Source organism: Myotis lucifugus, unplaced genomic scaffold, assembly GCF_000147115.1.
Source record: "Myotis lucifugus unplaced genomic scaffold, Myoluc2.0 scaffold_3, whole genome shotgun sequence".
Lineage (NCBI taxonomy): Eukaryota > Metazoa > Chordata > Mammalia > Chiroptera > Vespertilionidae > Myotis > Myotis lucifugus.
Window position 1 is genome coordinate 15,604,845 of NW_005871051.1, and position 13,340 is coordinate 15,618,184.

Below are 13,340 nucleotides of genomic sequence, written 5' to 3' on the forward strand. Positions count from 1 at the left end.
ACTGAGGATGTTTAAGTAACTGAGCTCTGGTACCCCTCATCTCATTTGGGTAATTTTAGTTCCCTTTGCTCCCCAGTGGTTGAATTCAGGGCTACCATTGTCTGCCTATTCTTGGACCCAGAGTTTCAGAAAGCTGTGGTTCTTATTTCTGGTCTATAAGACTGTTTATCATGTGTGTTTTGTTTGTTTGTTTGTTTTTTGAGTCCAGGTTTGGTTTTATTTCCTCTTTTGCATTTTATCTGCCGTTACCTGTTTTTCAGCATAGGAGGGTCCAACAGAGCTTGGACTGAGAGCCAGCTTCTTGATTTTCCGTTGGCATGTTCATATGTGTGCACATTTCTGAAGTTATTAAAAACTCTCTACAAAGCTCTGAAGTGAAGCACACTAAACTCATTACGATGGTTTTCTCTGGGGAGATGAGGAGAGAGCCCAAATTGGCAATAGTGTCAAAATTACTTTAACCCTATGTAATATTTTAAGTTTTAAGGGAGACTGTAGAAATATATTTTCAGTAATTTAAATTGACTTAAACATTATGACATAAAACATAATGAGAATGAGGAATGAAGGAAAGTATTTTATAAATACCTAATGCTTTATTCTTTTTAGTTTTTAACTTAGAAGAATGGATTTACCTTTATTAAATCTTAACCCATCTATTAATGTAATATTACTTCAATGGAACTCTAAAAATATTAAAAAATATATATTACATTGCTGTGCATCTTGCTTTTATATAAGATATTTAAACTTTAAAAATTGAAAAATTATTCACAATTAATTTGCTGAGATATTATAATCAACCATTTACTTTACCATGATAAAATCTACAGATAGAAGTATACTTCTGTGTCACCACTTTCCTGAAAGTAATCAATTTCTTCAGAAAACTCAGTTCTTTGTGGTTGTTCTTATTCACTGATACATAACATCATTCCATAATGTCTTGATTGGATTGTTAGGTAGGATTTAAATGATTCACATATGATTCTGAGAGAAAGTCTTCATTTTAAGAACAGCTCAACATGATTCATATTCTGTGCCATATTTTAAGAAAACAAGAAAGAATAGAGCAGCCACTACAAAAGCAGATGGGACAAATACTTTAGAAGCTGTTTTGGTCCCTATAAGTGCTGTGGAACCACCTGGCTATAGAAGCAAAGGAATGCTCACCATGACAGTCTTGTTGGAAGGACTTCTTTTAGAAAATAAACAGGCTCAGCTCTTTCTTCCTCTTATCTATGGCAATTGAGTGAATATCCATTTTCTAAAAAGCTGCATTGGTTTTTAAATATAAGTTTAAGAAACTAAAGGCTAGGGCATAACTTGCTTTTTACATCATTTAAAACCACTATTGGATATCCGAAAGGCTCTTCTTCCCAATTCTAATTTTAATGCCATAATTATATTACAGGTTTTCAAAGAATATTAGTACCTGGGATTTACACTGAGGCAAAACCATTTATAGTTCTATCTATGGAACCAAAGACTGATACGAATTTAATAAGACTCCAAGGAGTTATATATTGTTTTTGAACCTTTTCAGTGAGATATCAATTATCCATTACAGATAGTGTTCCCTAATCTGACCTACTGAAATCAGAGACTCCAGGGAAGGACTTGGAAATCTGTATGTATTAAACAAAGGGCCCTAATTGATTCTTATTATTAGGGAAGCTTGGGAACATTGCTCTGAGTTAAGCTTTACAATCAATAAAGAATGATGACACAAAATCACTACATCTGAAACACTGTGTCTTGATTGCAAGTGCTATATCATCATGTCTAAAGAGATAAGGATACATCAAAAAGGAGTTGGTTGGCCACAGAAGCACTGAAAAGAGCTTCTCAGAGACAAAGAATGGCAGAGCTCAAGGCACTCTCAGCTCAAAGGAGGGAAGAAAGTTTTCAGAATCAAGAATGAGCCTTTTGAAGGTGTATCCTGCTATGGAGATGAATGCTTCAGGCTCCAGCAGCCTGATGACATTAAATGTTGGAATCATCTAATTAACTCAACTTGCCCCGAGTCTCTGCTCTGCAAGCAACCTTCTGATTAAAGCTTGACTTCCTATATAGTGTGCTTGTGGGGACTTCCTATATAGTGTGCTTGTGGAGACAGAAAATGCACTGGCTTGGTGAGGGGAGGGAAGTAGGAATGGTTAATTAAAGTTCTCCTTGTAAATCAGTAATTGGACACTCAGATTTTACCCATCAGTGCTCTGGACCTTCATGTGAGTCCATCCGTGGCTGATATATCCCCTGTAAGCTGATAGGCTGTGATTCTGAGCCTGCAGAGCTGAGGTGAAGTGGAAGGTGGGGTCTGTGTTTCTGTGAAGAAGAGACCTGCCTGGACAGACCTGCCACAGCCTCTAGCCTTTGAAGCTTTTCCTTATTTGCCTTTCTGATGATGATGCCTTTCCCTGTAGCCCAAGGCATTTATCTACTGGGGGTTAGAGAGGCTTGGGGATTATAAGGGAGGAAATTTAGGGAATTAGAAAAATTCCAGAAAGGCTGTGGAAGAAAACAAGGTAATACTTAGTTTATGACAAACAAAATAGGAATATGCAGCAGAACTGAAGGACAGGGTATTATTTTAAGAATGGATTTGCCTAATTTATCTGACTTTCCACCTTACATTCCATTTTGTAGATTAATAGTTTATACTGGAACACTAGAAATGAGTTCAAGGTCACAACGTTTTTTTGTAATGTAAAGAAATATACAATTTCAGTCTTAAAATTTGCTGTTTATTATAGAAGGGGGATCTGATGTAGAGAGGGCTTTCCTGCTTTCCATTCTGGGGAACTAAGGAAAGGAGAGAGAGGAGGCAAGATGAGAGAAGGATGAATTTAGTGCTAATTTTCTACTCTCTGTACTCTGACAACAGAGTATGTGTGTGTGTCTCTTTGTGTTAAATAGTCATTAAATTGGCTTAATGTAGAAGGTAAGCTACTGTATGTCACTCTGGGACATGCCACATCAAAGTAGACTAGACTGCACCGGATGGTACATTAAAGGAGACGTTGGGTCTTGGCTTGGACACCTGCAGTTGACTGTGGCATAGTCTCTGACTTGAGAGCAGTATCCCTGTCTTGTCATCCAACCTGGTAGAACTAGGTGACCTCTGAGCTAAGGGTAAGCTGTGGTGCCTATGGAAGAAATGGAACATGTAACAAACATCCAAGAAGCACTACCAGATACTGACCAAGCCAAGAAAGACCAGATCACAAGCTATGAAAGTCCAGGCTTCAGTCATTAATCCTAACAAGGAAAGTAGTACTCAAGGAACAGGGAACATTATCCATCCCAGAGACCATCAGAGGCACAAGGCATTATCCCTGGCAACCTTGACCCTTTCCTGCCCCCATTAGGGTATATAAGCTCTCTCTTCTGATAACTAATCATTTTCCAACTACTACCCATTTCTCTGCTCCCCTTCCCCTTACTCTCTTGAAAAAGTCAATTATATACTTCACCTCCACTTTTCCTTCTATTTTAAATTAAGGTCATTCCTGAGGTTTTCTTTTCCTATCATTCCACAGAAACTTCACTTGTTAAGGTCACTCATGAATATGTCAAATCCAATGGCTAATTTTCAGTTCTTATATTAATTTACCCAAACAGCTGTCTAGATAATATCAGTGACTCCCTCCTTTTTAGAAACACCTTTGTGTGTGTGTGTGTGGGGGGGTGGGCTGAGGAGAACTTGCATGTTACACATTCTTTTCTGAGTGTTCCTTCTTGAAAAAATAGTGTAATGCTTCAGGATGCTCTCTGGAGACTGTTTCTCTGCTTTAGGTGCACCCATCTCCCTGAATATTCCCATCCAGACTTGTAGCTTGAATTTCCATCTACTATATATATCCATGTTTAAAGGCTGTTAAATCACATTGTTTAACCATATCTTCAGAAAAAAGTCACTTCTACTGTCATGGTAAACAACCTGCTTCCCTATTTATAATGGTCTGGCCCTCTAGCAACTTCAGCGTGAAATTATAGCTAATTTGCCTACAAACGTCAGGTGGTCATAATAATCTGGCCACTCAGTGTATATGCCAATGACCACCACAGTTTTTTCTCCAGTATGGACCTTTTCCTGGACTCCAGATGTATAGATCCATCACGGCACTTAACATTTCCTCTAGATTGTCTACCTAGCATCTTAAACTTAATGTACTATAAATTTCTCCCTAAGCTCTTAATTTCCCCCTTAAGCCTGCCTTTGTCTCTCCACTTCCACCATTTTTCAATAATGCCAATTCCATTTATTCAAAAGTCTTGAATTCATTCTTGACTCCCCCTTTTTTTTTTTACATATTCCTCACTAATCTGGCAGTGAGTCCTGTCATTTTTGCCTTCACCATAGAGTATAAGTAGAATCTGACTTTTTCTTACCGGCTCTGCTCCCACCTTATTCTGCTGCACTGGTTTCCTGGATTTCCCTGACTTCCACATTGCCTCACTACAGTGTGTCCTCCACAGCTTCCAGAGTGGTCTTCCAGGTGTGGCTGGATCCTGCGGTTAAAAAAAAAGTCATCAAGTTTGTTTATTATTCCATTTGTCAGTTCTGCCTGTCTCTGTTTGACTTTATCTAATGTGCAACCTCTTTCTCATATTATGGATATGATGGCAACTGGGAGCCCTGGACTCATCTCTACTCAGTAGAGCAATCCCAGGAAAATGAAATAGCTCTCCCAAAATTTAAATATTAATACATATTTAACAACTTTGCTGGAGTCACATGTCAATCATGCACCAAAGCATAGGTCCTGTGCCTGGGAGGAAGTGGGGCCACCATCATGGACAGCCTCATTGAGACAACCTTGAACAGAAGAAAGTAAACCACAGAAATCATAACATGACTGGGACAAACAAAAAGATAGCTAGCCACTATAATTTAATACATTGTGGTTTTTTTTATAATTTTATTGATTTTTTACAGAGAGAAAGGGAGAGGGATAGAGAGTTAGAAACATTGATGAGAGAGAAGCATCGATCAGCTGCCTCCTGCGCACCCCCTACCGGGGATGTGCCTGCAGCCAAGGCACACGCCCTTGACCGGAATCAAACCTGGGACCCTTCAGTCCGCAGACCGACGCTCCATCCAGTGAGCCAAACCAGCCAGGGCACGTTGTGTTTTTTGAAGAGAGTTATTTAATCCCCTTGATCCTATTTCTCCATCTAGGGACAATAACACTTCTCCAGACTGCTGTCAGATTCAAATGATTTTATACATATAAAGTTGCTTTGTGAAAAATGCAATTATAAACTCTGTAGTATAAATGTTGGCTATCATTAAATTGAGGTTAGTCCATCAGTGGCTGACAAAATAGCGATAGATACAGAGGATGACCTATAACTTTAAACAATGGCATAGGTGTAAACAAAAGGCAACCAAAGGGTTAACATATTTATCAGAGGGAGACAAAGGAAAATGAAGTTGACAATCAGGTGAATAGGGTTAATTACATACTTCAGTGAGTAATGACTACAGGTACATATTTTGCAAAGAATTATTGAAGGGAAAAAATGTTCTCAAACAAGGCTGCGACCCAGGTGTTGGCCAGGGCTGGTTTGTCATCCATGTGCTCAACTGAGAAGAATCTATTTCCAAGCTCAGCATTCAGTTTCCTGCACATCGCCCGGTTGAGGGTCTCAGTTTCTTGCTGGCTGTCAGCTGGAGTCCACCTTTGCTCCTTGTAGTTGTTGGCCAGAGGCTGCCTGTAATTTCTTGCCAGTGAGCTTCCCCAACATGGCCTCTTACTCTATTAAAGCCAGCAAGGGAGAGAGGCTCTTAGTAAGACATGTTACAATCTTGTGTAATGTAATTCCCTTCTGACCAATGGAAATCACAGGTCCCCCCCATACTCAAGGAAGGGAATTGATCATTCAAGTACATGAGAACAGGAAGTGCTGAGAGGTAGATAGGATGGGCTTGGAACCCTTCACACACATGCTCTGTGGGATCAGAAGCTCCATTCTGCACATATCAGAGGCTCTCGGTCTCATGGCCTCCTTGCCTCTAAGCTTCTCCTTCTCTGTGGCAAAGCAGTCATTGCACTCCTTTCAAAGAAGACATTAACATATCCCTTCCTCAATTTCCACTAGACGCTCATTCACATAACACATTGTAAATGTGGCTGACTTCAATGAAAATGTAGCGGTAATGAGGGAAGTCCACAGCATGGCTGCACAGCAAATGAAGGCAATCACACATTTGATATTCATCGTTTAAAAGTTCATTAAACCTCTCCACTTCCTCACGAGACTTTGATCTCCGTCCAATCCTCAGCCTTCCACCATCTCACGGGTTCCTCCTTCCTCCACTTCCTTTCTCTCCTTTCCCTTTGCTTCTCTTCCTTCCATTGCTAAGAAGCAAGCAACCAACCACCACAATAACAAACACAATGAACAATAAATAAATCCCAAGTCTCTATATTCTTTCATAGAATTTGACTTTTTTTTTTTTGGTCGTATGGACTCCTGAAGACATATCCTCTCAGAGTCACACGTTCTATTCCAATGGTTTATCTATGTATTATTTATATTCTACAAAGACATTTTCTATCCCAAGAGAAATTCTGTTGCCATGTGTTAAGATATATATTGTTAGTCTGGATATATTACAAATTAGGATGCATGTTCTGATAGAAAAGTATGAGGGTCAATAAGTACAGTAGTAGCCTTAGTTGGTTTGGCTCGGTGGATAGAGCTTTGGCCTGCAGACTAAAGGGTCCCTGCTTCGATTCTGGTCAAGGGCATATGTCCAAGTTGCGCCTCAATCCCCTGTTGGGGGCATGCAGGAGGCAGCTGATCAATAATTCTCTCTCATCATTGATATTTCTATCTCTCTCCCTCTCCCTTCCTCTCTGAAAAGAAAATAAGTACAGTAGTAGAATGGGGTGGGGGACTGAATTTAAACTGAGAACAAGGAAGGAAAGCTGCTCAAAGAAAGAATAACATTTCTGAAGACTGTTAGCTAGGCAGCAAGAGTTGGGGCACAGCATTTCAAATAGGGGGAGCAACATAGGCAAAAGCCTGGAAAAGGAGGGAGCATGGCTTGGGACACTAGAAAAACTGAAAATCCCAGAATGGCTAAATGTTAAAGAGGAAGGGAAGGATGAAAGGGATGAGAATGGAGAAAAGGATGAGGGTGGACAGTAGGAGCACATACATGGGACCTTGTAGGCCACGTGGCTCTAGTTTTTAGGTTCCCTGGCTCTCTCCTAACAAATAAAATGACTTCGTGAATAATTTTTTTTTGAACCTTGAGTTTATTGATTTTTGAAACAGAAACAGTTGTGCCAAAGCTGGCAAACTTGTACACACACATACAGCGCGCGCACACACACACACACACACACACGCACATGTTACATAAAGCACCTTCCCTGAGGGCCATATAATTTGGCATTATTACGAAGTCAATCAATCTTATAGCCATTGAGATGATTCTGGGTCAGCCAGGTAATTAGCTGAAAATTATCTTCATATTCATTTTTTCTCCACAGGAATCTTTCCTGCAGAGAGACCCAGAATACGAGGCTTTTTGTAAGAGCTTAAAAAACAAACAAACTTGCCTGCCAGCAGCACATGGATTCTCTATCAGTTTTCAGGATTTGTATCTGCCCAGCTGACACACCTGTTTTTCCCTGAAGAGAAAGTAGCGTCTTGCTCTGCCCGGTGCCTGCCTATTGTCAAGGCACGTCAGGAATACATCTAAGTTCTGTTTACCACCAGGGCAAACTGCCTTCCTATGACATTCTTGTAGAAAGCCATTGTGGGGGGTAGGTTCAGTCTGTCCCCAAGTGTTCACAGGAATGGAAAATGGCATTGTGCCCACTGCTTACTGCCAATGCTAAGCTGGCCCTTAGCACATCACAGCAGATTCATTTATTCATGATGATTTTCATTCTGCTATTTGTTGGAAATATTTTTTTTGTTCTCCCAATTTTACCTACCCCAGGCTACCTTATTTTTCTTTTCCACTCTTACTTTTCAACTAATAACCATGCCTTTTAAGGTTTCTTTTTATTGAAAGTAATAAATTAAGACATTCATCTTCAGGTGGTTCATCTTTGCATAAAAACCACCAGCATATACATTAGCATGCTCACAGCATTGAGTAGATAGGAATTCATTTCAGTAGCAACAACATTCAGTAACCTTAGGAAGAAAATTCTCCATGTATAGTTACTTGCTAGTCTTACACAATTGTAACTTTCTATACAGTATAACACTTTCAAATGAAGATGTCCTAAGGAAGTGGCATCTTCAAGGGAGTGGTGCCTTCCGCAGTTCTTCCTCAAAATGAAGCCATTGGCTTTGCTGCGATCGGGTTTGCTGGAGGTCTCAAGACTACAACCGGTCATCCTGTGATTCAACACTTATGGAGGATCCTTGGATACTGGTATCAACATTTCCATAGGATTTCTGGTCTTTGGCAAAGTTGATGAAAACCTGATTTTTTTCCAAGGGAAATAAAGCCATTAGTGCTTGATAAACCAAAGGAAGACATATGGTTAATTCACACACACATACACACTTGGAAGAGCAAATAAAAAAGATTAGATTTTATAGGGGGATGCCCACACATATATATACACTCTTATTAGGAGTCCTTCCTTTAGCTATTCAAATTTAATTAGGGTTTGAAAATAATACCTATATCTACAACTATAATTATGTTTATAATCATAATAGAAATCTAAAATATGTAGCTACTTATCTGTACCTGAAAGCTCTACATCAATATCTCTATCAAGCCAAAACCGGTTTGGCTCAGTGGATAGAGCGTCAGCCTGTGGACTGAGGGGTCCCGGGTTCGATTCTGGTCAAGGGCCTGTACCTGGGTTGCGGGCACATCCCCAGTGGGAGATGTGCAGGAGGCAGCTAATCGATGTTTCTCTCTCATCGATGTTTCTAACTCTCTATCTCTCTCCCTTCCTCTCTGTAAAAAAAATCAATAAAATATATTTTAAAAAAAAATCTCTATCGAGTATAAACAAGGAGACCAAACCAAACCCTTATCAAATGCTTGTATGGTGATGTTGAGAGAAATGCACTAATTTCAAGAGTTAGTGCACTAAAAAATAAAATTTGTATAAAAATCTCATATTAACATTATTTTCAGTAAGCCAATTATTTAATAGGCAGACATTTATTACTTTGCTTAAAATTATTAAATCTATTAGTCATCGATTCTTCCAGAAAAAATGGGAGTCTATTTCATGCCAGATATGGTGCTGGTAGTTGGTTACAAGTCAAAGGCTAAATATCCTGTGTTAGAAAAGCCATCCTTTTCTAAATTCCCATAGAAAATTGTCCATAAAGTGCAACACCATTTATTGACTCAGAGGCCCCACGCCTCACATTCTGACCCATTACAGGGGTAGATGAAATAAAATGTTCTATACATCAGGTTGGTTGAGCCAAATGGTTCAAAGGTGATGAAGGATGCACCATGAAGCCTTGAGTTATTGAATATAAATGTAATTAAGACATGATATGAGTAAAACAAAAGAGTCATGATATGAGTAAAACAAAAGAGTTCTGCCTTTGCCACTTTGGTTGCCCAGAATCTCCAGATACCCCATATAGTATCAAATTCAGGAAGCCAATCAAGGGAAATGGTATTTAAGAAACCTAGCAAGGAGAAAATAAGGAAAGCAGTTTGTTTTACAGTGAAACTATTGTTTGTTGCTTTACATATGCACATAACTTGATGGATATAGATATCTTGTAGAAAGGAAAAAAAATCTCCTTTTCTCACCCTGACCAGTTTGGCTCAGTGGGTAGAGTGTTGGCCTGCGGACCTAAGTCCCAGGTTCGATTCTGGTCAAGGGCATGTACCTTCCTTACAGGCTCCTTCCCTGCCCAGGACCTGGTCAGGGGCATGCAGGAGGCAACCAATCAATGTGTTTCTCTCTGTTTTTCCCTCTCTCTAAAAATCACTGGAAAAATATCCTCGGGTGAGGATTAAAAAAAATCTTCTTTTCTCTAGTAACAATAGTTAATGCTTTTAACATTTTTTTCTAACATCCCAAAATCTGGTTAGAAATCAATTACATTTTTCAGGTGTGAGATTAATGTTGCTTTAACTAAAGCAAATAGAATGTCACTGAAAGGAAATGAACACAATGTGTAGTAATTAATGTGATAGTGTGCACAGGCCTCCATCTTACCTCCTCCAGAGTAGTCTGGCTCACTAAGAAGTTTGTGATATTTAAAGCAGTCTTGTTGGTTTCCAGCAGATCAAAAATGTTTGCTACTCCTCCTGCCGTGACTGGCACGTGATACTCGAGCATACTGAGGTGCTGATCCTGTGGGAACCAAAGGAAAAAAATGTATTTTGCAATGTCAGGTAATATTGACTTGACTAGTCATATTTGAGCAAGAGCCAAGGAAAATACTGAAATTTATTCCACTGGAAATGACACTACAGTGTAAATAATGGGTGTGATTTTGAAACTAACAGCTTGCAAAGATGAGATGGAAAGTTTTATGAATGTCAAAGAGAAAACAAATTAAAAAGCTAATGAAAATTCCAAAGCATTTTATATTAGTGTGCACTTATAAAGTCATCACGGTCTTACCTGCAAAAAAATATTATGGGATGGTAGTTCAGATGTCAGATTATGCTCTCAGCTCACATAAGTTTTTTCAGAGATAACATTTAGAAATTTCATTTTTTAAGTGTTAAAATTCACCTAAAGGGCCAAGGATTAGTTGCTCAATTTATATTGGCTAAAGAGGCTAGATTGCAACAGCATTTCCTAGGAAAACCTCATTCAAATAACACTATATTTTTTCACACCTGACCCCAAAATTCTCTTCAACTTCTTATGTTAGTCAATACATAGGATTAGCATCTACTTAGTAATCTATTCTCATTTCCTTGGAGCATCTCTAACACCTGGCTTTTCTGCATATTTAATCAGTTATCATATCCCATTTCCTTTTCATCTAAAACAGCTTTCCAATTTCAACTTTCCTCTCTATTTGCACCATCAGTATCATTAACCTGAGGTTGATCACTCCAGGTCTGAGTTACTGTGACCACCTCTTCAGAAGCCTAGAAACTATTTACACTCACATACTGGCCCAAAGCAGCACGGTAATCTTTTCTAAACACTAGCTTAATCAGGATGTTGTCTTGCTCCAGAATCTACCCCTGGAACTATATGGGTTAAATCAGGGCTGTGCATTTCAGCCTGGCTTTCCAGACTTCCCTTGCTGGAAACCCCTCCTCTCAGCCCTTTGCTCACTGCCCAGCCCCTCTCATTGACTTATTTTCACATCACACCTGTCACTGCAATCAGGATCTTACTTCATTTTACTTCCAATTTGTTGTTTCTGCTATTTCCCTTCTAGATATTTAGAAACCACCAGATGCTTGTAAAGGATGGTCTGTTTAAAAAGAAATAAGACTTTTATCATCACTGCATTTGTCTTGTGTAGCCCCGGTCCATGAGGAACAGACCAGGGTGAATGTAATCTCATCATTCAGTGAATTTCGATCCAGAAATTCACGGAAAGAAAAAGCACTATGACCAATGTGATTTGTGCAAGGAACGGGTCCTGTAGTTTTTTAAACTTGATTTTAATTTAGATGATAGAAAATGGGCTTTGATAAGAATTGTAAAAGCTATTATTTCCTGGAGAAGTTAGCTAAAGCTTGGGAGGTTGAGGAAAAGGTATTTTGTAGAGATAAAAGAATTGTTTTTAAAAACATATTCTATTTTGTTCTCTCCAATCACTTCACATTAATATGGTGCCTTACAGAAATGTCTTTGTAGATATTTTATCATTTATTTCTCATGCCAATCTTATGACGGAGATGCCATTGTTGCTATTTTACAAATGAGAAAAATGGGGCTCAGAGACTTTAACTGTCTTGCTGGAAATCACAAAGGGAGAACTTGACTTCTGCTCAAGACTTCCAATTTCTTTTCATCACTCCACACATGATTTCCCTTTACAACAAATATTTGCTATAATCATTTTGTTCAAGTTCCTGTACATCAAAGCTGTTATATAATCATAACCTTTTTTCATAAAGTGCATTTAAGTTTGGACTATGTGAGATACATAGGTGTATATCTGTAGGGGTCCGTCCTGTGGATACATATACTAGTAAGATGGAATTCATTGAATAATGTGGGTTTAAGAACTTGATTCCAAGTGGTTCTGCTCAAACCTTTGTGGGCTTATCTTTTAATTGCTTCTGGCTGTGCCATTCTGGAATTCTTTTTCTAAACAGAAATAATATCTGTCATCCCTCAGTTCCCTAATGTATATATCTGGTAAACTAGTTATGTATACAACTTGGAAAGTAATACAGTATGGTTATAAAGCCTTTGTGAGGAAGAAATAAATGAAGGTGTGTGAAAAGATGACATTACTCTTAATAGCTACAAAAATATAATTTTTGTAATTATACAAAAATGGGTTTTTGAAGATTCTATTTGAAGAATAGAATAATTTGAAGTTCCTATTTATTTATGCTAAGTGGGTTCAGAGTATCTTATATAAATTTAACTAATGAATATGTTAAGATTAACCAATAAAGCTGTGGTCAACTTGAAAAGGGCAAATGTCCACTACGATATTGGACTATCATAACCAGTCAATATAAAAAGGCAGGACCATCTCTTACTTACTTTTAAGTATGTTTTTGGAAAGTGCAGTTGCATGAACCTTGTGAGGGCCTCCATGCTGGCTTTGGTATTCTTCACGTGAACCTTGACAGTAAATCCTCGTCCAAACCTAGAAAGCGAAAGTGCAAAACACAATATAAGTTCCATTTTGCTGAAATAGCTCCCCTGGAATTCTAGATAATGAAACAGGACCCAAACTGACCGTTAGAGCCTCTTTTCTTATATAAAGACTGTGATTTTGTCATAAATGTTCAGGGCATGCTGCAAACTGGAAATAGTGAACTGCCACAGTTTTTTAAAATTTATTTCTACCGTTATACAAAGTCAAACTCTTTGGACAAAAGCTGTATTAGAAAAAATATATATAAAATCTTGGCTTTTTTGGATACCCATGAATTGACAGTTGACATTAATTTCTGGGGTGAAATACTTTCTAATTTAAAGTAAACAAGGTCTTGAGAGGTAAGTCATTGGGAATTTGGTGTCAATGGTAAAGATTAAAGTCATTGGGTTTTAAACATAGATAAAAGTAGATATACTAGCTAACTGTTAGCACCAAGAGTAGAGTTTATATACAAGTCGAGAACAGCATATAAGGTCTCTTCCATCCTTTTTACTTATCTTGGTTAATGCTATCATATAAGAAAGACAGTTGTACAGATAAAGTTATAACATCATGAA

The 13,340-nt window shown here is 38.4% G+C and overlaps 1 protein-coding gene across 1 annotated transcript in view; it reads right to left on the reverse strand.

Moving 5' to 3' along the window:
* Nucleotides 1–7,281: 7,281 nt before the first annotated feature.
* ABCA12 (ATP binding cassette subfamily A member 12) overlaps nt 7,282–13,340 on the reverse strand; it is a 168,026-nt gene continuing 161,967 nt past the window's right edge. The window contains exons 51-53 of the mRNA XM_006082487.3: nt 12,663–12,768; nt 10,185–10,322; nt 7,282–8,460 (exon numbers count right to left, since the gene is read on the reverse strand). Coding sequence (XP_006082549.1) covers nt 8,359–8,460; nt 10,185–10,322; nt 12,663–12,768 — 346 coding nt within the window. The 3' untranslated portion in view covers nt 7,282–8,358. The remainder of the gene's footprint in view (nt 8,461–10,184; nt 10,323–12,662; nt 12,769–13,340) is intronic.